Here is a 27,411-nt window from a genome sequence, read left to right on the forward strand (position 1 = left end):
GGGGGAGTCTGACAAGGGCCAAAGCCCCCGGGGAGGCTGCGGAGATTATCCAACTGCCTCGTGGAGGACCACTAATAGCAGCTGAATACAGTGGAGTAATTCTGCTCCTTGGCTTCTCCTATGAGATAACAGCCCATCTAATCATAATCAGGCAGACGCTCTTCTGGCTGTCAATATTCTCATTCCCTTCGTGTATTTTTAGAGCTTGGATTTCATATAAATGACAGCATATTACCAGTGATAAGATCTGTTCATTTTTTAAAGTATTTGTCAATCCACTGAAAAAAACTAAACTCATTTCACATGCTGTTTATTTCTCCCAAGGCCAAGAAAGCTGATTTATTCTTCCTTTTTCTAAGGCACATAAAAGCAAGCATTTGGCTTCACATGCCTCCTTCCTGTTCTCCCTTGGCACCTGCAGAAAGCAAGCTTGCAGCCAATTCCTCACTGAAAAAAGCAAAGAATTCCACACAAGTGTTTTGCAAACCCAGATTTTTTCCTAAGGAGAATCAGCTCATGCTGAAACAGAGCATTCTGCATTTCTGGGCTAAGCATTTGCTGAATGGCTACATAGCAGGACAATCCCATGACCTGGAAGAAATTCAGAGAGTTTCCATGTGAAAACGTTGCACAGCTGCTTTTGCACAGCTCCCAGAGTATTAAAACAACTGACACCACACTCTTCCTCCTAAGAACAGCAATAGTTCTTTTGTGTGGGAGAGAGGGAGGTGATCAAGTTAACCTCCAAGAGGTAATCACCTCTTGCACCAATCCATAGGAGTCTGAGCCCTGTATCTTCTACACAGGGCTGCTTCCCCTGCACACTCCCAAAGAAACTTAGAAAAAGAATAATATTCCATGGAAATAACTATTTTGCATGTCTCTGGTTAAACTTAGCATAGCAGCCAAACAGAGAGGCCATCAGTAACTCAGGGAATACAGACAGCAGGTAAGGCTGGCAGATGAAGCCTGCTTTAAAATCTCTGCTTTTGATGGGGCATTTCCCTCTGAACCCAACTCCTCAACTCACCTTCCCCAAGAGTCTGCTTCAGCAAGTCGTGTTTAGCCTGGAGCTTCGTGATAAGATTACTGCCGTTCAAATACTCTTTAAATTTCTGCAATTCAGAACAAAACAAACAAGGCGGGTTAAGGCTCTCAGCAAAAATCATCTGTAATTGATGTACGCTTTTGCCTGGGGCTACTGACAGGGACTCCAAGAGGCTGTCAGGCTCTAACAAACAAGGCGTCAGATGCACCGCAGGATGGAGCACAGTCTAATCACTTCTCACTGCCCAAGCCCCAGCCCTGATGATCTTATTAGCCCAGTCTCCTTGGTGCTGCACCTCCTGCCTGGGAACGCAAGGAGCTCCAAAGAAAAGAGTTCAAAGCAAGCTTTCTTTTGTCAGGCTTCTGAGAACAGGCTGGAAAATCAAAGAGGTTTTCCCTGCACTGACAGGGGCTTCGCCTTTGTGCACACAAGCGATGCAGCAGGGAGCACACCCAGTGCAGGAGCCCAGCCCAGCCCAGGCAGGCAGACACTGTGAGCTGGGCAGCACAAACTGCAGCACAGCTTCTTGTGCCATTGTCAGACTGCTGTACGCCCAGTAACACTCCAGAGCAAGTCATTTCATGGAGGAGGAGTAAGGGAATCAGACGTAGAAAATGAAAGACAAAAAATGGGAAAAATCACAAATTTTTGCAAAATTAAACTCTTGCACAACTGCAATGATTCCCCCCCCCCGCCCCCAGCCCTGTGAATTGGAATAACAACACTGTTAGAGAAATTAGAAGCTTTCCTATGCATACATATTTATCACAAGATGCTATTAACATTAGCCTAGTAACCACATTTAAATGAGGAGCACTTCTGCTGCGCTGCTGTCTTACTATTTATACTCCAAGTCTTAGAACAGAGAGCCTTGCGAGCAGCATGGCTGTGAAGTACTGGACACACTGCAGGGCACACACGGCACAGCTGCCTCCGTCCTGGCACACACGCAGCAGCAAAGCAAGGCTGTCACAGCTCCCTACAGCACTTGTGTGAGATGCAAATAACTGTGTAGTTCATCCCCTGGGCCAAGGGCGGATTTTAGCTGTGTAGACCAGAAAAGCAAGGCTTGACTAATGGTTCAAAAGAGTGAAGGCCTCCAGGAAAGTCCAGCGGCTGGCGAAACACTCTGAGTGTAGCTGGAGCCTGCTGCCCAGTTCTGAGCCACTCCTGCAGACTTCAGTGCACTTTTGGTCACAACTGGTTGCTCCAGTTGCTCCTTCAAAATCAAGGCAGACACTGAATTGTCATTCCCTGTGCATTGCCCTGCCACTGTGAAATGCATTCCAATCCCAAACCAGACAGAAGACAAATACTTGAAGAGACTGAATTGGTTCTTACTCTTCACTAATGAGCATTTAAAGCGGGACTCAGCCCTAGCAATTAATGCTTTGTGTCCTGTATCACATGAGATGAGACTCACTGTAAAATAGAACATCTCAGTTTCCTGTTGGTTGGCTCTCCTCTTGGCGATGTTTATTTTACTCATGTAGGTTTCTGAAGCAGCTGATTTGACCGACTCAGTGGAGCGACTATGCTGGAAGGCATCTGAAACATCAAAATCTTCCACTGTCAGCATGTCCTGCAAAGTCTGCATCGTGGCATCCAGAGTTTTTCGTACCTATCAGACATAGAATATAGCATGTTCTTGAAGCAGACTGAAAAACACATCTTGAGCCAAAACAACTGGCCAACAAGCAGCTCCTACTGGGCTCACTCATGCATGAGCTGCAAAGGGAGCCCTCAGCACCGCCAGGATCCCAAACCCGACCCCACCGGGAAACCCCCTGCATCATGGGCTGAGCAATGCTGCCCGTGAGGCCGCTCACGAGACCCAGACAAGTCCTTACCTCTTCGTTCTCTATCTTGAGGGTGGCCAGTCGCGACTGCAGCTGGTGGTACCGCATCAGCAACTCGGTCTGCACGGGCTGCTGGGCACTGACCTGGCACACCTGGGGCAGAGCCATGCCAGAGACAGGGGAGGATTCAGTGGGTCACGCATTGACCAGACACACACGTTTAATACCTAAACGATTCTCTCAGCTCCTCACATCCCCCGGGGCAGCGTGGCCCAGTTTCTAAGCAGCAGTGCCCTGGACCTGGGCCAGCACAAGGCATTTCTACCCAGCATTTTAAAGCTGTGCTCTGAAGTCTTCCAATTACAGCAGGTAAATCAAAGCCCCACTTTACAAATCTGTTGGGCAGTTCAGATGAGGATCAAGGCACAGGCATTCTAATTGGGAAAGGCAAGGAGCAAGAGGCACGCTGAAAGGAGGAGCCCTAATGAGCTAAATGTCTCATTAAGAAAGGAAACATGAATAGCAGCATGTGAAGACAGAACAAAAAGGGAAGAAATAACGTAATGGTGATGGTAGAGAGACCTAGCCCAGGCCAGGCTGCAAGGCAGCCCCACAGACCTCGGCAGCAAGCACAGTACCTCGTCCCCCATGTGGGGCTGGAACTCGAACTTGAGCGGAGGGCAGAAGACCTGGTTGCACATGTCCATGATGGTGTGCTTGTCACTGCGCGCATCCAGGTTGTCCACGGCATTCTCGATGATGTCCAGGCCCTCATGGCGGGAGGTTTCCAGGTTATACTCTGCAGACAGGTACGTCCTGAACGTCCGAGCGAGGCTGGCATGGAACCCCAGGTCACAGCACTGAGAAACACCAAGCACAGGTATCACACAGGTACTGCCATCACTGTTCTGGAGGGTCGCGTGCACATTAAACACACAGCAAAGCAGTGTATGGCCCAGGGAAACACCAGCTCTGCTGTACTGGGGTATATCTGATAGCATACTGCAGTACTACATGAAAAGGTGAGGAGAAGAAGACTGCAGGAGAACAGGCACCAGGGGCACAAACAGCCAGATGGTGCAACTACCCCACGTAGGACCTTCGCCACAGCACTAGGGTTTAGTGTCCTTGGTTTTACAGGGAAGGACACGGGTGGTGCTCAGGCAGGAGAGTTAAAAATCAGGTGAAAGCACGGTTCTCCTGCGCCCTGCAGAGGTCCCCAGAAAAGAAAGGGCTGGAGGACCCACACCACAGACTGCCCCAGGGCATTCCTTCTCACCTTGGGAGCAGCCCTGCAGGTACTTTTTACGCAAAGAAACCATTTCCCAAGTTATCAAATATGGATGGGTGCTCAAGCAAGGTGGCACTGAGAAATGCCCTGCAGCATGTGCAAGCCCTTCCATCCCGGCTAGGAGGTTGCCTTCCTGTCTCACGATGGAGCAGTTTCTCATGCATAACTGATCATTCTCACGTTCACCTTGGAGAAAATGATAAAACTCTGAGCTAATTGTCTAATGTACAGTATTTTGGCAGCAAAAGCCTGTTTTTAAACTCTCTTCTCCATATAATTGAGTTTGGCATGCTAAGTATAGCAACAGCATGGGGATTTGCTGCTATGAATGCATAATCACAGCTGAGCAAAACCCACCCCTTAGCAGCTCTCCTGCCAGTCCCCAAGGGAGCCACGTGGGAGCCGTGGCGCAGCGCGAGCCCCCGCGCCGCTGGGTGCGACCACCAGCCCCTGCCCGCGGCACCGCAGTGGGGGCGCAGGCAGGCCCAGTGAAGCGCCCAGGGTTTGGATGCCAGCAGCGGCTCTGCAGGGAAAGGAGGGGCACGGCAGACAGACAGGAGGGCCGGGAGTAGGAGAAGAGCAACGCGTCAGACTGAGCCATGCGAGAGGGGCTGCAAGGAGACTGCAGCGGAACAACAGGGCTGCGATCCAGAAATGCGGCGCATCTATTTCTGGGACATGAGAAAGGGCCGAAGCTCCTGGGAGAGGACAAAGTTGGACAATTATGGCTTTCTCCATCGCTAGGAGTTTCATTATCAGATGTCCTCAGGACGCTTGTTTCTGCCTCCCGGCGCAGCCAGGTCCAGCGGCAGAGCCCAGTGCCGCACGCCCTCGGCAGCGCAGCCAACGGGCAGCAGTCGCACGCTCCCGACCTGAAGCCGTGCACACAGCTGTGAGCTGCAGGAGGGATGCGAGTCACAGACGTCCGCAGGAGGAACAGAGGGGAAAACCCCACGAGAAACACCTCCCGTGGCAAGCAGACTGAGCTAACGCTGCCAGCCAAGGGCACGAGAGCTGCCACAGGACAACTTCTGTTAGAGAAGCTCTGAAGCTGTGCTGCCACACCAATTAAAGAATAAGTGGAAAATCCTCATTTTCTGAGCTATAACCGAACATGCCTAGAACCCGCATGGTTTACCAGGTTCCCCTTTGCTTCTGGCAGTATTAAGCCATCTTCCCAAGCCCCACCAGGCTGTACCTCATGGACCAGGACTCCCTGTTTGGGGCTGGCGTGTCAGGGACACCTTTTCCAGCTCTGCAGTGTCCACAGGAATTACTTTTAACCAATGCAGAAAGGCACAAAACGTGTCTGCATCAGAAGACCAGTACTGATAAACCCAAAGTGAAATATGAAAACTCAGCTGGAGCCACAAGCAGCTCCAACCAAGGAAGTCATCTCGCTCTTCCTGCCCATCTGAAGAGACAACCCTCAGCTCAGATCAAGTCACGGAGTTGTACTTGGTTTAGTCTGTGCTAAAACAAGCAGTAAAAGCAAAACAGGACAACTCCTGCTTGCAGACACACGAACACGGTCTGCCTGTCCTCATCCAGCCTTTTAGAGCAGCTGAAGCCATCTATGGAGCAATGGGGGTGCTGCAGGAACGATCGAATGGTCACAATCCCCTAGTTATCCCGCCTCTGTTTAACTTCTGATTTTGTAAGTTGACAATATGGACGGTTAAGGACCAGGACAGCTCTGCCTTCATAAATCAGCAAGCTACACAGAAAGCTAGCTCCTGGGGAACTGGGCTGAACCCAGGGCAAAACCTAGCCATAGCACGGTGAGTGTCTCCCACAGGACTGTTGAGCAGCAACTCCTGCTCGACCGCCCTGGGGCAGCGCACAGAAAGGGACGGAGCCGAGGCCATGCAGCGCCGCGATGCCCAGCTCAGCCACCATCTGCCCGCGGAGCAGCCCCAGGGCGGCTGTCCTGAGCAGAGCACCGGAGCCAGGGCCTGCCCCAGCGGAGGAAATGCCAGGACCTGCTCCCCGAAGGGGACCGCACAGGTTCCTCAGCGCCCCTCCAAACCTGCCCCGGTCATTCTTCTGTTCCCTGGAAAATGATTGCCGCTCGCCTGGGAAAAAATGCCAGGAGAGAATACCTGCCACTGTCATGGGCAGGAGTTTCCAGAGCCTCCGAAGGAGAGCTATGACAGAGGAAAATCACTGAATGCCGCAGAATCCGAGGAGACAGAGCTCAACGTAATGTCAGATGCTTTGGGAAAAAATTTAAATGCAATGTGAAATCTTTCCTTTACTTTGAATGCAGGACTCATGCTGAAGCTAGCAGCTCTCGGCAAGGCCCAGCACTCAGCCGCTTCACTAGCACGGTGCAGCCCCGCGAGTCCCTGGTGGTTAGCGCTGTGCCTGGTGCTTCACACGCTGGTGCCCAGAGGAGGAAAGGCAGAGCACGGACTTTCACACAATTCTCAGGGAAACACACAAAGGGTAGGGAAGAAAAAAAGAAAAAAAGAAAGAAAAAGACTTCAAACTCCTGCTCCCAGCTCCAGAACAAAGGGCATCTTCTCGCCCCTCTCATCCCCTTTGATGGAAAAGAAATTAGAAGCACAAATAATAATCCTTAGCACTTCTGCAGTGCCTTTCATCTAAAGAGCCCAAAGCTCTCCATATTTAATTCATTATGTCTCGTAACACCCCTGCAAGGGCTGCAAATATTACAGTGTTCAGCCGAAGAAACAAAGCGAGGCCCAGGAGGTTAAGCAAGCTGGCTCCGGTCAAACTGCCGTGAACGCGGCCAAATCCAGCCCGGCCCCAGCAGAGCTGCCCAGGAGGGGCCAGGCGAGGAGCTCAGCCCCAGGAGCTGGGCACACTCCTGGCAGCTCCCCAGCCCAACGCCCGGCCCCGTGCCTTAGGGTGCCCGCTTCTGTTCTCAGCCACTTCTGTGGAGAACGGTTCCTTGTTGGGCATTAAAATGCAGAGAAGAGAACGGCTGCACCTCTGCAGCCTCCAGTCACTGCACTTCCCTCAAGGCAACACCGCACTGAAACCATCCTGGTTCCACGGTAACCTGGTCAAGGTACGATGACAAACGTCTGCAAAGAAACACCTGACCACAACAAACCGGCTCTGCACGCTGCAAGATGGATCCGAGTGGAAATTAAACCGTGCCAGGAGGAGGCAGAAAGCAGCGAGACGCACCAGCGGGCACCAATAATTGCTCGGAAGGGATGGGAAGAAGCAGAGCCACGGAGGCCGCCTGCCTCTGATGAAGGCTGCCCCCGCCGTTGCTGGCCAGCCGGCCGCCGAGCACAGCCTCCTGCCGAGCGCGCCCCCGGCCCCGCCGCAGCCCTGCGGCACCCAGGCTGCCCGCGGGCGGTGGCAAACAGCAGCAGGCCCCGAAGGCACCCCGTTCTACACATAAAGGCAACAGGTCCCAGACTAGCCCCATCTTTTAACTGTTTGTGGCAGAGGCCGACCCCCCCGGCTGCCTTTCTGCCACAGCCCGCTGCCACGGCCTTCTGAGACGCGTCCTGAACTGGGTGATCGTGTCCCCGGCGCGAGCCGTGGCCCGGCTTGCGATTAGCAGCAGTTACTGCAAATCTCTTCCGAAGGAACAGCCTTGGTGTGGAGTTCAGTGCTCTGCCTGAGGCAGACACGGAGACGTAAACCCCTGAACATCCCATTCATCCTTAGCCAAACACGAAGGGGGTACGGAGGGGGGTGGGGGCAGGGGAAGGATCCTTCCCGACACACGGTAATCAACTCACACCCTGAAGCGTGAGATTTGATTACTTCTAATCAAAGGTTCCTTAACTACAAATATTACAGAGCTGAACGTTACGCAGTCCTTTTCCAAATCTCACCATAGTTAATTAACTCTCTGGTCCCTGGAGCGGGTTTCTTTCTGAAGGATTTTTAACCTCCATTTTATTTTGCTCCTTAATCTCTCTATAGCAACCCCTCTTCTGTGTACATTTTCTTAGGGCTTTTGTGCGTGTGTTGTTTTGTTTCTTTTTCCAAGATGAACTCAATGGTAAATTAATCTTTTAAAGGACATTAAAACCTCGAGGCTATTCTTTCAAGCTACTGGGAAAAGCAGCAGCAAAAAGCATCGAGAGGGAATTCTTTTTTCCAAAGGAATGTTGTTGCTTTTTTGTTCCAAACTACAAGGTCCATGGGACAGGACTGCTCACTATCTTCAGGCAGTAAAGTTTACAGCCTGCACAATACTTCCAAGCCATAAAACAATCAGCACAAGGGCTTAATTAATTTAACAAGCCAATTTCAATGTCCACAGCGTCCACATGAGGAAAAAATTGTTACTAGGTGCAAACGCCTGCAAAAAATGCAGATTTGCCATATTTTTAAAGCCAGGACAGACCAAACGTAGGAGGTCTGTATTGGTTGGATTCTGCGAGTTTAATACAGCGCTCCAAGAACAGCTTAGAAAAAACATTGTTATTAGAGTACCGTGATGTAGGGTTCCCCTAACAAATGGGTAGCTCTGGTAGCTATTATTAATAACCTGCATATAGAATTAGAATGCAAGTTTACTAAAGCAGGGTACTAGTATATGAACAAAAGATGTCAGACTCCTGAAAGAAAATCAAGCAAGCACACCTCTTTCCCCTCCTCTTCATCCACACAAGCCCCGTTTTGAAAGAGATCATACATACCTAAGCATTTATTCTCTTACAGTGCATAAAGCCCGTAACAGAAGAGTTATTTCTGATTTCACCACCTGCTTCCACTGACAGCCTCTGCCCTGGCTGGGCAGCCCATGCTCCAGCAATGCTGGCTGAAAGGCCAGGCATGCTTTGTCACAGCACTAAAGCTCACAGGCTACCTCTGCAACCACAACAGCTGAGATTTTTGTTCTCAACTCTGACTCGCAGCACCACGGGAAATCAGGCACCCCGCCGAGCCCTGCACCCCCAGCACATGCCCTGGGGTGCCACCGTATGTCACCGAGCGTCACCGCCACTCACCGCAGCCTCCCAGAGCACAGCACTCACGCTGTGCGGCGCCGTGGCACCCCTACCCCCGCAGCCCCAGCTCGCTGCCACCACACTTGGTGACAGCATTTCCTAAAAACGCGTTTTGTTTCTCGCAGCTCCCCCCTGCAGCAGGGGCAGCTGCCTGCTTCGGGTGCTATGGGCCACCGGCAGCAGTCCCACATCGCCTCCTCTGCAGGGAACCGGGTAGCACGGACGCAGCAGTGAAGTGCACCGAGCCTCCTGAGATGGCCAGCTCCTCCTGATGCCAGTTGTTTACTCTCCTTATTGCTGTGCTGTTGACCATTTGACAGTGCCCTGAAGCCCGATCTCCCAGCTGCAGGCGTACCGTGCATCGAGCCGCAGTACAGGCGCTCGTCCCTCGGAGGTTAGAGCCACAGAGGCCGCTCCGCGCGGCGTTGCAGTGGTGGCTCTGCCTCGCGTGGAGCCTGCGTGACAAACCCACCTGGCAGGAGCCCCGCGCCTGGCAGAAAGCCTGCTCGAAGGACAGCGTAGGTGGCACTTCTGTGCAACTGAAGGACTCTATGCTGGAAAAATGGCTTCAAGCACCCCCCCCAGAAGAGACCTTCCACTCGTACAGGCCGGTCCCAGTTGTTAAAGCCAGCAGAGGCGCATGCAGCCCCCAGGCAGGGGGGGCCATCCCCGTGCCACCACCTGGGGGGAGCACTGCCCAGCCGAGCTGCTGCCCGCGCCGGGTCTGCAGGCACAGATGTGCTCCAGCAATTAGCTGATGATGGAAACGACAACAATGAGAGCTGCGAGAGGCGCCTGAAAATAGACCCTAACGAAATGGCACCTGGCCTCAGCACCCCTGAGCACCCCGTCTCCCCAGGACGCCAGCCCACGCACACGAGGGCAGCCAGGCGTCCAGCAGCCCAGCCGTCCTGCCCCCCATCCCGTTACTCACACGTTACTCACAGCCTACCCCAACCCCTGCAGTCCCCAACAGTAGCTGGAGACACAGTCCCCTTCATTTCCCTTCACTCTCTCTTTTCCACATATGGGTATTTTCTGTTCCTTTTTCTGGCCTCTGCTGTCTCTACGTTTTTTACAACCCAAAGCTGTACTGTGATGGAAGGAAGCTAACTGCAGGTTCCTGGCGTAACAATTCTGACATTTCTGTTTCGTCTCTTGGCTAAACAGCACCTGACCATACGAGAAATGACAATGCCATCAGCTGACTTTCCTAGTATCCAAAATTTGGCAGTAATGCTGAACTCCAAGAGTTCCTTTCCTTTACTTGCTTGTTTGTCCCAGCTATGGCGAATACCCCAATGTACAGGGAGGCTAGCTGCGTTTCGAAGAGATTTAACAGAGCCTGAACTGTCTGGTGGATCGGCCTGTATTCACACCGACCGTCACGTTGTACCTTCTAAATCCAGTGTTATCTTTTGTGTGAGCACTTCAAAATATTCTGCAGCTACTGCACACGGAGCTCCAGAGAGATGGCAACAGCTTTATCTCTGCTGTACATACACGACCACAGAGATTAACTTGGTCGGACAGCTAATGGCAGAAATGAGAGAAGAACCCAGGTGTTCTGATACAAACGTGCTTCTTCCGAGGGAAGAGGCAAGCAGCGTGCTTTAAGTACAAGTCTCATTTGAGCTGTCTCCATATTCTTTTTCTCCTTTCTAAAGGAGGAAACAAAAAGGCCACTGGAGACAGAAGGAGCCAGACACGCCCTGTGCCACTTCACGGTTCCTCTGATCGAGTTTTACATTTCTCATTAAAACCGAAGCCCTGGGAGGACTCTCTGCTCTCCCAGAGCAGCTGGGACCTCGTTTTTCACCAGAGCGGGAGATTAGCAGAAAGGCTTTGTTATAAAAGTCACTATTCTGCGGTGATGTTGAGGGCAGAAGAAATGTCAAGGCTGTGCCTAATAGATGACACCAAGCCATCTGGGATTTGGGGAAAACGCTGCTAAATTAGCTGCTCCAGTGTTCTGACGGTTCAGATTTGCGTACAAATCAAAAAACCGCACATGGCAATTTGCGCTGGATGCGAAGGGTGTGCAGGAGCCCCCGTCACCCCCCTGTGTCCCAGAACAACAGCCCGTTACATCGTTAATCATCCCTCTTGGCGAGGCAGGGTGGAGAATTAGCATAACCGCCACGCACCGACCCCGCTAGGATCCCATTAAAGCACGGCCAGCCAGATTGCAATCTGGAACAAAACAATATTCCCACCCTGCAGCACCTTCGCCATCGCCCTCCTGGTCCAGGCTCACTCCTCCCATCAGGCGAAGCTCCCAGCTCCGGGGCGCAGCCGCTCTGCTGGCTCTGGGCACGAAGGCCAAGTTCACGCCCCTGCCCTCAGCCTCTCTGCTGCGTCCCACGGAACACCCGCGGGGATCCTTTGTGGGGAACGCCCGCGGGGATCCTTTGTGGGGAACACTATCCCCAAAGAGCGGGTGGCCCACATCCAGCATACTCCAGTGGTACAGACCTGATGTTTGCAAGCAACACCGGGGTTCCAGAGTGAGAGGCACTGTCCTCTTAGTGTTAAATGTACTAAGATTAAAATGCTAACTTTAAAACCACAGCTCAAACCACCTTTTTTCTCCGTTTTCCTTTACATGCATTACAGACCTACAGGAAGCGCAGTGTTGCTGGCTCTGATGGCTGTCTTTTCTTTCCATTTCAGTGTTAGCGGATTGCATTAAACGGGATTCCCTTCTTCTGCACCATGCTGAAAACCTTCATGACATGCTCTCGCAAAATACATTGAATTTCTATAGAAGTCTGTTCAAACAAACTGCTCTCGCTTTGGGGATTTAAAATCAGGGCTCCCACACACCACTCACACATAGAGTATTTTGTTTTCACTGGCTAAGAGGATAAGTAACTGGGGGGGAATTTAGTTGCACGGAGTTGAAGATACTTTGGTTAAAGTCCCCTGGAGGGACTCCTGGAGCACAGAAGAAAAGCCATATGCTGACTCCAGTGGAAGTGTCAGCACAAGGAAACAAAGCTGGGAGGAGTAATATTAACAGCCAGAACTAAACTGGAACTCATCAACTCTCCAGAAGATCTAAGTTTCAAAAACTCCACAAAAATATTTTTTTTTTTTAAAAAAAAAAAAAAAAAAAAAAAAAGGAGGGAAGAGTGTGTGTGTGGAGGGAGGGAAAATACACGACAAAAAACAGAAACCCCATGAATAAATCAAGGTGTTGAGCCTTGCTGTTCAACTGTTTCCATGACTGAGCTATTCAGTGTATTTTTTAAGATGGCTGAACACATCTTAAATAAAGAGAATAAGAACATACTAAGAATATATTTTATTGTATCTTAAAATCTTCATATTCCTCAGGGGTTTTGCATCAGCCTTATTTTAATTAATGACTGAAAGAATAAATATACATTAATTGGTTAGGAAAAAAAATAAACACTCCAGCACATTTTTAAATTATACATTTAGGTAATGATGAAGCCAGAAGGCTAACCGGGTACTTAAAGATTAGCTATTTATGTGCTCACTGAAGCAACTTCAGAAGGAAGAAACTGTGTAGTGCAATCCCTACCACCATGAAGACACCTATCAAAGGAAGAGATGGAAAACCCTTCTCCTGAATCATGTAAAGGCAGCTTGTAGGAGTCACTGATACACACACGGGTTCAATTCCTGGCATCACTACAGAACTTGCTTCCAGGAGTCACTGCCTTGAGGCTACGCTGTGCAAGGAACAATGCTGATTCAACTCAGCAAGTGCTGCCCCTAGCTAAGAAAGCACTTCCACGTGTGCTTAACTGCCAGCACGTCCTAACTGCCACCGAAGCTAGAGTGCTGAGCACTGACTCAAACTGATAAAAGCTGCAGATATGTGTAACAGAAAGATTTTTTTTTCTGTTTTCAACAACAAAAATGGAAATGTATGTAATTCCATGGGAGCATCTGTTTGAGATGCAGACTGATCAATGTGCTAGGTGGAAACCTCAGGGTCACCTGGCTCGCCCCATGGCAAATTCTACTCCAAAGGCTTGGAGAAGAATTTCCACTTGGAAAAGCTTCAGCTGCAGGAAATCCTACCCAATGAGAGCCACGGATATGAAGCTGTCACTTTAACGTGAAGGAAAGCACTGTTTCTACATGGTCCCAAAGCAAGAACCAATACAATATAAAAAGACAACCAGACTGCAACATGCTTGTGATATGACATGAAAGATGAATAAAACATTCAGGCAGTTTCTAGTTCGTAACTGTGTATTACAGGTGCCTGAACCACAGAGTTGGATCCTGGACTCCTTGCTTAGGCACTCACAAAGGTGTTGGCATGTATGCCAGTAAGTATCATGCAGTTATAACAAAAAAAATCCTTTTTTTTTTTCCAGACACTGATGACAGAAGGTTCTACGTAGCACAAATAAAAATCAATTACTTTGTTGTGTGATCATGTGGCCACCACAAAGTTCAGAGAGGGCTGACTCCCATATAATGGCAGCTCCAGTTCTACCCATATATGCCTATATCAGCTGAGGGGCAAGTCAAATGCATGCGTGTAACTGCAAGGGAAAAAAACACAGGGGAAAAAAAATCCAAGTTTACAGCACGTTATCAGGCCTCAATTAAGCATATTTTAAAGCCCCGACAAATCCCCCTTCATTACCATCATGTACGAGTGAAAGTGCGTTTAAGTGAGAGTGCGTTTAAGAACCAAACCATGCCTAAGTCTTAGCTGTGCACTTGTCAGGAGAAAAAAACAGTAGGATGCATGCAGACGGAGGAAGCACTTACATCAATGAGGTCGGAGACATCGTGGATGTAGTATTTACTGACAGCTGCGTTGGTGGCTGCCAGGTTCAGCAGGTAGTCATTCCTGGCTTTTGTACACTTCAGCTTGTTTTCAGAATATTTGGCTTGTCTCTGAAAAAGCAAAAGGGAGCATTAGAGCATGAATAGGATGCTCCTTACACAGCTTCTCTTGCTGCAGGGCCCCACAGCATCCCAGAACCTGGGTGTGACATGTTAATTAATAAAATTTGGTATCAGGTGTGATAACAGACACCCTTGCCAGGCTGGAGGAGAGCACATCTGAGCGTCGCGGATACAATCAGCCAATGCACAATCAGTGCATTCTGCTCAGACAACCCCGTGCATCCGAAGCACAGCTGTTCTTCCTTATCTGTACGTTCATGGAGGTTTTGGCATCAATCAAAATTAGAGGGCCAAATTTTCTTCCAGATATGCTGACATGCATCTGGACTTAATCCAGATTTATGCAGCTGTATCAAAGTGGAATCCAGCCCAGAGGCCCAAGCTACAGAATTTAGAACAGGGCCCAGAATTCGAGACTCTGTACAATAGCAGATGTGCTTGGATCTGGGGTATTTGTTCAGAAAGATCACAAGTCTAAAGGTTTAGCACAGATTAACTCTTCACAGAGGCTTGCTGGGGGACAAAATCCCAGTGCTGGGTCAACACCCATGAGAATGCTTCCCAGCTGAGGAAGCTATTGCTCATTCTCAGAAATTAACACGAGAATTAAACAGTTTTGGAGATTCCAGCATCCAGGAGGATTTACAGAAGCTGGCGTGGTGTTACTTGTAAACGAAATGGGCCAGAGCCAAACTCCCCCCACTGCACAGGGAGCCCCGCAGACAGCCGCCCCTGGCTCCCCCACCCATCCCACTCACCCACCTTCTCCTTCATCTTCTCAATCTTCTTGACGGAGCTCCGCCGCTGAGGCCTGTCCTCGTGCCGCAGCAGATTCACACTGATGTCCCCTGACTTGTTGAACTGCTTTTCCTCCTGCTTCTCTGCCTCCTTCAGCTTGCTCTCAGCACTGATGCTTTCTGCATGATACATGTGGTAGGTCTTCATCACCTGAGGAAACGAGACTTTGTGAGTCACCTCCTCCATGGCCAGAAGATGCATCAATGCACCAGGTGAGGACAACAGCCATGGGTGTGTGGAGAGCAGCGTCTGCTCTGCCAGGGGTGTTTGAGGCCACTATGGCATTAAGGAACAACAAGGTGAGGAGAAAACTATCACAAAACCACCACATCGCGATGTTGTAACAGCACAGTGCTGGTGTAAGAGCCACCACACGGCGCTCAGTCCCTGCTGCGAGAACAGCCTAAGACATGACTCCAGCACACACCTGCTCTCAGAGAGCTCTGTTCACCTTCCTGGGGGAAAATAAGGAATCACCTCCAGTGCTCTGCCGCTGGGACAAGGGCCTCCATGACAAGAGACCGTGAAGAGGCAAGAATCAACCTGATGCCACTTTTGGCCCAACTCCCCTCTTCCTACACCTGAATAAATCCCTGTTCTACCGTTCTGACAGCAGACCTCATCTCGAAGGTGGAAGAGCTGCAGTTTTCAAGCAGAAATTGAGTTTGTCTCTTATCATCACTGAATTCCCATCTTACTGCTGCCGGTCAGTGCCAGGGTGGATGGCAGCAATGCCTCTTCCCCTAAATTCAAGTTCCCCATCGGTGACTGGATACATGATACTGATCTATTGCCAGGAAAACTCCTGCAAGGCAACTTCTCCTACAGAATTTCCTTTCATATACAAAAGCCCAGCGGGCACATTGTGATCATTTTAACAGAGCTGGCAAGAGGAATGCATCTGCTCTTCTCCCTTTATGCCTTTAGTCACATTGTCCCCTTTGATCATCTCCCTTCAGGATCTGGATGTCTTATTTCACATTGCCTTGACAAGGCTCGAGATGCCTGACTTCTCGCTGAAAGTCAGTCTCATGCTAAGTGCCTGGGCGCTGACCGCAATGGGATGGGGGCTGGCACAGGTGTGGATGCCATGGCTGGACAACGCGGAGGTGCAGGGCAGCCCACAGCAGCAGCTCCCTGTGCTCCTGCCCTTCCACAGACCCAGCTGTTACTGGTGCTGCTGCTTCCTCGCTGGGACATGCCACGGCTCTGCCTCCTCCCTTCTGATGAGCCTTCTGCACGGCACAGGCGAGCTGTGGCACAGCCGCCACGAGGGCTCTCACAGGTACGTACAGTCACTGCTGCAGGGAACGTGGTCACGCATGTAAGGGACTCTTATCACAGCCCTACTAGCCTGCACAGCAGGGTGCGGGTCCTTGCCGTCAGGTCTAAAGCAGCAGTGACACTGTGATAGGGTTTGATCTGCTGAAGGCACTCCATCCCTTTCTCCATAGCATCATATGACTTCATCTCACAAAAGAATTCCCCTGAAATGGCCCAAGATTAAATCCAACTTCAGATCAACGAGGTTTATGAACATTTCACCCCACACGTTAGTCACCGTAGTGAAGAAGGCATCAGAGGGGAGCAAGACCAGGAGGCAGTTACCGACTGATGGCACCTCTCTGAGAGGTTTAAAGAACAATCCAAAGCCAAGAACAATCTCTCAAAGGGACTTAGCCAAACTCGAGCTAGTTAAACAGGCCCCCAGACACTAACGGTATTCCAGAGCACTGACGTGTACCCCTGCAAACAAGCAGCTAGCAATGCAAAAATAATTAAAGCCTCCAACTGGGTTTGCTAGAACAGCTTACGGAAGATGACTGCAAATGGGACTGAAACCAAAATAGCTTCTCTTGCCATGAGGTTTAAGGACAGATTGTAACCCCCCAGGCAAACATCCTGATTCCTTCCCCTTTCTGCACCATTACACAAAGGCTTTAACAACATCAAATGATTCAAACTACTACAGAACCGTATCTTTCATTCTGCCTTTACCCATTACCACGATGCCAACAGGACCCAGGCTTTAACACCCATGTAGGCAACCAAGCGCTGCAGGAAGAACCACTGCGGCTGCCGCCAGAGTGGCCGGGACGCTGCCTGTGCCCCCATGGCTGCAGGCAGCGTCCTTGCACCAGGCCCTCTGACGAGCTTTTCCACCTCAACGTTCCTCCTCCGAATGGAAGAGGACAACACCAATCCCTTGCAAGAGAAGGGATTGCAAGGGATTGCAAGGAAAGCGGCTGTGCCTGTCCCGCGGGCAGGGGGCACATCAGTCGGAGGGCAGAGAAGGCATGGCGTGGTCACCTCACACCCAGCGCCGGCTGGCGGGCGGCCGAAGGCAGAGCTGAGCTAAAAGGACGCCCTCCTCGCTCAGCAAACGCTCCCCCCAGACGGTGGCTGAGCGTCAGCACCACAAGGCAAACGTTTTCCTGGGCTCCAGAAGAGCGGCCCAGCAACGCCAGCGCTCGCGGCCCAGCACTGAGCCCAGCACCACACGGCAACACCGCGAGTGCCACAGCAGCCTTGAAGGGTCAGAGAGCCCCGAGTTAAAAGGAGCACGATCCCACAATTGCAGAGCAACTTCACGCAACCCTGGATGAAGAAAACAGCGTTCTCCTCAGCTGTGGTTGTCAGCATAAACTGCGGTGCTGGACAAGCTGCGGCTAAAACGTATGATGGCCTCTCCCGCCAAGCACAGACGTCAGCTACAAGCGAGCTCCAAATGCCACACCGGAGACTGCACAAACGTGCCAGCTCTGGCATTTATCATTTTAGGCAACTGCAAGGGGAAGTAAGCAAAGGCTTGAGCCTTATTTCTGAGACAGTCAGTTCAAAATCCTACAAATGTGAGCCGCGTATTTCAACGGCAGTATTGGCAGTGAACATCACAGCACACACACCAAGGAGAAGGACCGAAGGGCTTCCCTGAGACCTCCTTATCATCTGCCACCACCTTTTTGTGAAAAACTCAGAGGAAAGTGAAGTAGAGAAGCCCTGCACTTCAGCGCAGCCTGGCAGTAACGAGAAAGGTTTCTGCAGCACCCGGAAGGCAACACAACAGCAAAGCCCAGCGTTTGGGCGACAGACCAGCTTGCACAATTTTTGTGACATCTCAAGGTTACGACCTAGTTACCTAACAAGAAAAGTTCGGTTACTTCACCAGCTGCCTGCGCTCACCCCAGGCCACCGCAGCCGCGGCCTTTTTGCTGTCACAGCCCCCTCCCGGCTGCCCCCAACGGGACTGGCTCCCGCCGGGAGCACCCGCACCGCGGGGCAGAGGCCAGGCCGCGCCGCTGGCTCCGAACCCCACAGGGCCCTGGCAGCCCCACGCAGGTCTCAGAGGAACTCCACAGAGGCCCTTCCTCCTCCTCCCTGACCCCGAAGAAGCACCATGGGAGCCACGCGTACAGCTTCCCTGCAGGTCTCTAACAAAGTGCGAAGGACTGAGCACGGCCATCGGCTAAACCGCTCTCCTCACACCCCGGCGCTCACACCACTGCCATGGACACCCCGAACAGCTCGCTGCCAACCACGCTCCTCGTCTGCTGCCATGCAGCGCAGCTTGCACTTGGAAATGCAGGGGACATTTTTGAGTGTTTTAATATCTGCCTTAATTTTGAATGAGGTCTGCCTGCACTGCAGCAATCAGCCCTTTGATCCGCAATTCCCTGATGCCTTCCCAGCGCCTGGAACAAAGTCACGCTGCCCCTGTGCTATTGTCTCATAAAGAAAAACTGCCACAGCTGCGTCCCTGGGATCTTTCTGCAAATAAGTTAATTAGCTGCAGTGGAAGGAGAAAAATATGTTCCAATATTCATTAGTTATTTAACAACACAAGATGTTTTCCAATATTAATAACAAGTTCTGAATAAAGGCCACTGCCAAAATACCAGCCACAAATGGTACTGCTTGCTGTCTGCAGCTGGGAGCGCTTCATCTTTCCAAACAGCTCATCGTTAGGTCCTGACCCACAACTGCAGTCAGCCCAGAGACCGCCTGACCCCTGCTCAGCGCAGGCTCGGGCCCTCCTGAGGTCAAGGGGCCCCAAATGGAGAGGTGAGCACAGCCATACGGGAAAGCCAGCCCAGGACCCCTGTCCCCTCTTCTCCAGTCTAAGAAAGGGGCGCATCCATCGGACCGACGGGCACCGACTGCCAGCGATGCAGCAATACCACTCTTTTAAGAAAATCAAGGCCTTTTCAGTGGGTTTCTGTGGTGTAACAGAGCACGACGTACCAATGTATTTCTACTGTGTGAGCCAGTCGATGACTTCTGCAGCACGACCCTTGCAGCAAATACTGCTCAGCAGGACAGCTCGGGCTGCCACGTCACAGCGCTCGCTGCAGGAAGGGAACACCTCCACCAGCCAGTTCCTGCTGGCACACAAAGACTGAGGGCTTATTTTTAACCTGGGTAAGGAATCTGCAGATATTTTTCTAACTAATACAAATAATTTCACACTTATTAATCCCCTTCCGTGACACCTTCTGACAAAGAATCACCGCAGTTCGTATCACAGTACGGACATGAACCTGAGTGGCCGCCTTCAGCTAGAGCCTGCCGCATTGTGGCTAAGTCCCACACATCAAGTGGCACGTCGTCACTTCCATACATCAGATTGCACATCATTACACAGAGCTTACAGGAACCACTACTAGAACGTTGCTGTGGGGCCATTTTATTTTTCTTACCCTAATTTTGGCCTGAATTCTTCAAACAGAAATGCTTACAATAGGGGAAGCGGCCTGTGAGCAGAGGCATACAAGAACATCAGACCTCCGCAGACTCGATCCTGACAACCTATCTGCAGGAGTCTATAAACAAAAATCAAATTAATGAAACCGGCTTTAATCCAGAGCTTATTTCTGTACAAAACCACTCACAGGTACTCCTACTTCAGCATGAAACTACTTCGTATTTAATTAAAATCAGGGTGGTTTGGGGGGGTTATGCCTTGCCACAGAGAGAGTCTGCAGGGTGACTTGCATCAAAACAGCAACAAGGCTGAACTAAAATGAATTTAGTTATTTTGGCTTAAGTTTGAGACAGTGAATGCCTCAGAAGCCTGTAAAAATTGTATTGTTTCCACACACTGCACAGAGTTCCCCTCTCAAAGCCTGAGAAAGGGGCCTCACCAGGGCACAAATGTACTGTGGGTACATGGTTTGGCCATAGGCGAGATAAATGGTTTCCTTGTGCGGCCTGCAGATGGATGACATTTTACAAGAATAAGCATTGCACCTTTGAGCCAGTTGTCCTTATTCTGTACCTGATTTTGTCAGGAGCCAGTTATTGGACATGCAGCTCTTGAGTACACAACATGTTGCGATGAACATGCCAGCATCAGTCCCGCCCCAAAGATGTCCCAAAACAATACTACCACAGTGGACCAACCTGCAAGCCAAGCATGCAATTAGGCCTCTTCCACCGGGTATCTCAAGGACAAAAAAACATGGCCTGGAGGAGAGCTGGTCTGTACTGCAGAGATTGAAGATGATCTGGGTTGCCTGATAAGGCCTGCTTTCGTTCATATTTTGCCGTGATTTCTGAAATCAGCTTGTCTCTCCCCACACTCTTTTCCAGCAGGATGACATACACCAGAGGGTTGTGCTGCCATTCAGCAGGTGACTGTCCCCCTCTACTCTGCCCTCATGAGGCCCTACCTCATGTACTGAATCCAGAATATGAGGGGGCACTTCACTACTGGGAGGGTGACGGGGCACTGGGACAGGAGGCCCAGGGAGGTTGTGGAGCCTCCTTCTCTGGAGATGTCCAAACCCCACCTGGATGCCACCCTGTGCAATGTGCTCTAGGAGATCCTGCTTGGCAGGGGGGTTGGACCAGATGATCTTCAGAGGTCCCTTCCAACCTCAGCCATTCTGTGATTCTGTGACATAACTGCTGTGTTATCTTAGCAGCAAGGTCAGCTCAAAAGAAGCACAAAGCTCTTCCACCCATTCCAGTCTGTCTGACCTTTTAAACACATTCTTCTCCGCATGCAGGAGCAAAGCAGTAAATGGAGTGAAAGTTCAGTTCCTCTGAAGATGAGTTTTGCCACAGATCCAAGAGGATCAAAATTACACTTTCTTGTTTTCCTTGCAGTTTCCTTTTCCTGCAGTTGAGCCCCCAGCTCACTTCTGATCCTCAGACTGACTTAACTGTGTCCTTCCAGCAATGCTCCCGTCCCACGTGTGGGTTCTGAGTACACCAGTCCACAAGCACCAAGGTCAGCCCAACCCCTGTTATTCTTTGTTTGTTTTGCACCTGCCATACTGCTGCTGCAATTAATCTTGATTAGTCGCTAGCACTAACACACCCTGTGACATTCAGCCACCAACAATGCAATCCCAGCCTTTTTGCAGGCTTTTTAATCCAACCTGGCTGACCACCCCCACTGCAGGACTCACAAAAGCCAAGTCCTTCAACAACCAGTGCAGGAAAAGACTATTAAGAGGAAGACTTCTGGCAGAAATTTCAAGTAAGATGTTTAGGCCTATTTAAAAAAAATGGAATAAAATCATTGTTCAGGGGTAAACCTACTACAGTGTAATTTATGTACCAGTAACAGTTACAACTGAAGAAAGCAAATTTATCATCTCAATTTTCCTATATAAGACAGATGGTATAGTGCTTCATTAAATCTAAAGCACAAATAAAATAAAATCCTATGGGGCAAGAGACAGAAGCAACACAAGGATTTTTACTATGAAAACCTACTTGAAGAGCAATGTCCTGAATAACGGCATGATTTCACCTGGAGGCATAGACTGTTGCCACCAAAGTGCTCCTCAGAGCAGGGAGATGAAGGGGAGTACATGCTAGTCAGAAGTTCTGTGAATTCATCAGCAGAAGCTATGTTCAGCCAGCATCTACAGGCTACCAGACTCATAAGCAGGTCAAGTTTCAGCCACAAATTGGCACTGACAACTCAGAGCACAACTCAGGAGCCATTAGCACCTGGCAGAAAGCACCGTGCAAGCGAAAATTGAAAGGGGCAACACTGTGTAGGAGGCAGGGCAGGTGAGAACACTGCAGACGCCAGGGGTCATCCTGGATCATGCCCAAGACATCTCTATTTGTGCTCAAGTGACACAGATGGCATGATCCACTGCCTGATGAAGACATGGAAGCTCTTCACTGCAGGACAGCTGGGAGTTTCTCCTCTGCTTCCATGAAAACCAGCGAAGAGCTAAATGTTTCTAACAAGCGTGTTATACTGCGTGATGGCACGAGGGTGAGAGAGACTCCTAAAGTAACTGTAATGCTTAACAGACATTTTGTTCTAACAAATCAGTTTCCTGGGCTCCCCTTGCTGCACAAGTTAGACAGAAGGATGAGTTCATCACTTACCGTGTAAAGCTCATTGGTGACTTTCAAGAGTTCTTCATGCATCTGTAAGCCAATCTCCTTGCTCTGGAAGACAAAAAGAGCAAAGGTAGAGACTGTTACGCTCACAACGTGCATTTTGGAAAGGAAAACACATTTTGGAGCAGGCAGTAAAACTAGAGGACTTCCAACCATCCCATGCACCTCTCTCAATCCCGTTCCCCCGGCATGGTTCCCAAGGACCACCCTGACCCCGCGGGCCCACGCCCCGCTCAGGCGCTCGCCAGGCCCCGCGCAGGTCGGGTGCTCTGCAGCGGGCTCACGGCCCCAGCACAACGGGGCCTAGGAGGACTTCACTTGAAGGGCGCCAGAACGAACTCCCGAGGCAGGCACGTAGAGGAGGAATGGGAAGCACACAGGTGTGGAGCTCAGTCTGGGAGGAGGCGAGGTGACAGACTTTTCTCCTGACAAGCTGAGCAGAGGCGCGCGGGAGGCTCCGGGCGCTGGCGGAGCACTGGTTTGGCAACACCGTGGCACGTCGTGGCACCGGCAGCGGGCAGGCAGCCCGCGAATGCTGGCAAGCAGGCCGGGCAGGAAGCGGGGAATTGTTTTCCCCCAACTTTCATAAACCGAGGGCGAAGCCGATCTCTGTGCAGCAAGAAGTGTTTGTTCCAAGCCCAGCCAGCTCCTGCGTCCAAGAGAATCCTGGTAATCCCCAGCAAATGCGTTCACACCCATCCCACAGAGAACAAAAACACAGCAACATATTTATGCCGCCACTATCTAGCTGCATTTTTCACATTGCTTTCATGCCTGTAGGGTTTTTCTTTCCTTCTTTCAGTTTACAATGCAGTGGGTGGACCTTGGCAGCACAACTGGGTTTTGGTAACGCCTGCCTTAAATGCCTCCTGCCCCTCTGAGACCTGCCCTCTCGTGGCTCCCCTGCCAAACACACGACTTGTCTGTTCCTTGCTCTGCACTGGAGTTAACTAAACTATGCACATTTTAATTACAGACATTATTATTTTTTTTTTTAATGAAACAGCCCTGCAGCATGAGAAATGCCCCAGGGGCCTTATTTACGACACTTCACAAATCCTGTCTAATATCCTTCCTGCTCCAGAAGCTGAAAAGACAGCATCAATAGGGCTGCCAATCCACATCTGGGCTCTGTTTTTCCCTTTTCTAAATATTAAAACCAAAATACAGATGGCCTCCTCTTCCAATCTGCCTGTGACAGTGAAGTTTAGAAATCAACCAGCATTTTGATTTCCTTTAATTTTCTACAAATCCTACAAAAATAAAAGGCATAGTTACAAACACGAATGCACGCAGTACGGCAAGCCCTCCTGCTATTCCAGAACTGCTGCATTTTCACTTCTGGTCTGTGTTTGCCAAGCATCACCCTACCTGGGCTTCCGAGCCCATGATGCAGAACCTCACATACAATTTCATTTATTTATCCTGCAAGCACACAGGGATGAAACTGGAATTACCAGCAATCTTGTTTTTCCCTTCCATTGGCAAAATTTATTTCCAGTCCACAGGCGGCTCCCCGTGCGGCTCCCCGTGCGGCTCCCCGTGTACTCTCCTCCCCTTTGGTGACCTGTTTCACACGAAGACTGGCAGCACGCACGAAAGCAGGGCCTTCTCTACTGCCAGAAGGGTGTTACAGCCTGACTTTGCCTGTTTCCCAACAAAAACTGCACTACTGAACGCGGTTAAGTGGCTGCTGCATTCTCCTCACAGAGCCGGCTGTGTGGTAGCACTAGACGAACTCTCCTGTACAACTAAATCGTACCACAAACATCCGTGGGCACATCAGTCACCTCTGTTCAGCCTCCAGCCATCCAGTATCACCTGTCAATCCACCTTGGCCTGATAGGTTTATTAAAGACACCCGCTGCTAGACGTGCGATTTCCCACCAGCTCTGGTATTTCAGAATGAAGATCATCAGGGCTTCCTAGCCTGAACATTTCATCTTACTTTCACCTCAGCCATGACCTAACCTCCCTCTTCTGTCTTCAGGAGCTCATTTTCACTGATCTGACCTGCGCAAACCACAGCCTCTCTCAGGCAGGACAGCATTATGCAATGGCCGTGCCACGGTTATATAATGAAGTTTCCAATTTCACAACTGCGTCAGCCAAAGTTCAGCAAGCTCGGGATAAAGCTCCCTGCACGATTAAAGCCCACGGCACCTTCCTCCCTCCGCCCCCCGTCTGCTGAAACCCCTTTCTCAGCCTGCATTTCCACCTTCCTCCCAGCAGGACGGAGCAGACCTTGTGGCCCACCTCCTGCAGCACAGGCATGGCATTTCACGGGAGCAGCCACAGCCGGGGGAGCTGCTGCTCGTTTAAGCTTGGCTGCAGATCAAGTCAACTCCTACTCAGAAATCCAGTGACTGGATGCTGCTGCAGATGTGCATGCACTGCCTTCCTGCCTTCCCTCGTAATTATACCCCACAGCTCTCTGTGGAATTTGCTTGGCTAGGAAACATTAATTGTAACTTGAAGATGTGTTTAAACTAAGTATAGATCCCCACCAAAACACAAAACAAAGATAAAAAAAAAAAAAAAAAAAGTTTCTTTCAGATTTTCTCAAATAAGCTCAAACATCTTTGTGCATGGCCAGAAAAAAACCATCTGGCTGCCTTATTGGGTGGGTGACGACCCAGAGGTCTGGCCAACCTACACACGTGAAGAGTTTAACCTTAGATTATTAAAAGTTAGAATTTAATGCGAAGAGGGAAGTGAGGAAACCAAAGATTAAAAGCACGCTGCATTCAGCGAATTGTGCAGTAATTACAGTTCATCTGTGAATTAGTGTCAGAGTACTTGGAAGAGTCAGATCCCGAGAAGCCAGGACTGATGCATGCTGCTCCCATTCACACTCGCGTGAGGTGCCAAGAAGATGCCAATTAGCAGGAGGTGTTAAGTACCCCCAGCCATCTGGAAACCTCATCTGCTAGGAAACCCCAGCCCCTCTCCCCTCCCACCAAAGCCAGCATTCACTGCCTCATCTCGAGAATCTCACTCGTGGCTTGCTAATAAGCAACGGCGCTAATGGAGGCGTGCATCACCCCCAGATAAAAGGGAACCTCCAGGATACGACTTGTTTAGTTAAAGGGCTGTAGCGATGGGGCTCTCGGACCCCAAAGACCCCACGGCTGTAAGAGATCAGAGCAGTCGCATCTAACCCTTCCATCTAACCCTTCGCATCTAACCCTTCCACGGACCCCTCTGCACAAACGTAAGCCCCTGGGTCCTGAACCAAGCCCTTCCCCAAGCCGGCGGAGGACAGGCTTGTGGTCAGAGCCACGGCCCAGAGTCAGCTGCAGCTTTTGCCTCTGCCCCAGGCTTCCTGTGCGACCGGGGGAAGTCCATGAAGCTGTAATTTTCAGACCTAATTTTGGACTTTTAAATAGAGCAACAAAAAATGGCTCAGTTGGCATTCACATGAGTCACATTGCCACTGAGGGACCACAGGTGTGTACTGCATTTAAAGACCTGTTTGCTTACAGACACTGTAAACCAGTCTCTGGAACCCACTGATGGAGACCACAGGGATCTTCGGCATTCCCAAAAGCCTCCCAGCACCCAGGAGAGCAGCATCCAGCCTCGTAGCGCTGGAGCCTCTCCCGAACTCTGGCAGGTAGGAGCTGAAGGGCTCACTTCTCTTCCTAGTTCGCTGTCCACCCTTTTTGTAACAGACAAATTGCATTTGTATATTTATGTGAGACAAAGCCAAAACGTCCTGCAGCACAATCAAACTCCCTGGCACCGTTCACCAAACCCAAACTAATTTAGCTGTTTGCTTCATGCCTGCCATTCCCACTACAAAACACGGCTGCGTACCGGAATAGCAACTCCTTCACTTGAGCAGGTTTATTAAAATCCCTGCTGCTGCAGCCACAGTGACAGGAAGAAGCAACATGACTACGGACAACAAAGAATACTTGTGTTAAAGAAGAAGAAAAGAACTCCCAGACAGACACTTCTTCATTAAATCTCCATCCAGGGCACCGCAGTACGGGACGTAATTAAATCCACTGTCATGGCACGTAATTAAATCTCACGCTGGGGAATACCACGGCACAGTTCTTTCGGACAGAGCAATGCTCTGTCTCCAATGTGTATTTTTCTGTCCTGTGCCGGGAAGCAGCGGCCGCAGCAGGAGGCAGGAGGGGGAACGCCTGCCCGGCCCCGCAGCGTGTCCCAGCCCAGGGCTCACCAGGAGGATGTGCTGCAAGGCTTCGTGGCGACACGATGCAGTCCAACGAGGGATTCAGTCGGATCTCCACAGTTACGTGCCTTAGCACCTCCATTTATTGCCTGCCTATTGCTACGCTAATATTTGCCTTAATCATCTCCTCCCGCACCAGGAACGCAACTCGGGCTGGAAGCTCCAAGGAAACTTGCCCGGGTGAGTTGCTGTTTGCTAGGCTTTGGTTTGCTTTCAGCTGCATGACATGAGCTCAAAGGATGAGCCAAACCATACCACGCACCCAGATCACAAAGGACGGGAATTCCTATCCTCCACAACCAGGAGAGGCGGAAGAAAAAAAATCAGCACCACTCGTGACGGCGCTGGGGGACACAGCACCCTCGCAGACCAAAGTAACCCCAGTGCAGCTCCCGTCCCTAGGGGCCAGCTGATGCCAGCCGGACCCCTCATGTACTGCCCAGCGCGTTGGACTTGCAGGCCTCCATCCTTGCAAAGCAAACGCGTTGCTGCCGTCTGCCGCCACCCAGCCGAGCGTGCCTCCTGAAGGATTGATGCGGCTGTCACAACAGAGCCGCTCCGTCACTGGATGCCACCGGGCACAGAGCAGAAGGGCAGGGGCTGGACCCGGGGGACTGCACTCCCACCTCCCGAGCAGCAGGGATGAGGAAGAAAGCAGTGCAGGTACTGGCAGGTACTGACCCAACGCCCGCTGCCTCTCGCAATCCACAGTGCAGGTGCTGTCTGAATCCGAGCGGTACCTTCATATTTTATCAGCAGCTTTTCATGGCTTTCTTCCTTTTCCCTAGCACTTCTTGAACAGTACTTCTTTGTAATATGCAAAACACAGACATACAAATACACTGATGCACATACCATACACGTGCATGTGAAATCAGGGCATTTTTGCACGTATTTTGTATGAGCGCCCACTTCTTTTTTAGAAGTTGTTGCTTCTATACCTGCCAATTTTAGGAATGCAATCCCCACCTATTTTTCTATTTTCATTAAGCTTTACTTCGCTTTGATGGTTTTCTTTTTGTTTCGTTTATATGTGTTTGTGTGAC

General features: G+C 50.5%; 1 protein-coding gene across 2 annotated transcripts in view; it reads right to left on the reverse strand.

Annotated features, from left to right (window-relative positions):
* Positions 1 to 27,411, reverse strand: part of SRGAP3 (SLIT-ROBO Rho GTPase activating protein 3) — a 59,287-nt gene that overhangs the window by 23,274 nt on the left and 8,602 nt on the right. For both annotated transcript variants that reach the window (XM_035337465.1, XM_035337466.1), the window contains exons 3-9: positions 22,144 to 22,206; positions 14,752 to 14,937; positions 13,849 to 13,977; positions 3,486 to 3,707; positions 2,899 to 3,000; positions 2,472 to 2,669; positions 1,031 to 1,115 (exon numbers count right to left, since the gene is read on the reverse strand). In XM_035337465.1, coding sequence (XP_035193356.1) covers positions 1,031 to 1,115; positions 2,472 to 2,669; positions 2,899 to 3,000; positions 3,486 to 3,707; positions 13,849 to 13,977; positions 14,752 to 14,937; positions 22,144 to 22,206 — 985 coding nt within the window. The remainder of the gene's footprint in view (positions 1 to 1,030; positions 1,116 to 2,471; positions 2,670 to 2,898; positions 3,001 to 3,485; positions 3,708 to 13,848; positions 13,978 to 14,751; positions 14,938 to 22,143; positions 22,207 to 27,411) is intronic.

This window comes from Oxyura jamaicensis, chromosome 12 (assembly GCF_011077185.1).
Source record: "Oxyura jamaicensis isolate SHBP4307 breed ruddy duck chromosome 12, BPBGC_Ojam_1.0, whole genome shotgun sequence".
Taxonomy (NCBI): Eukaryota; Metazoa; Chordata; class Aves; order Anseriformes; family Anatidae; genus Oxyura; species Oxyura jamaicensis.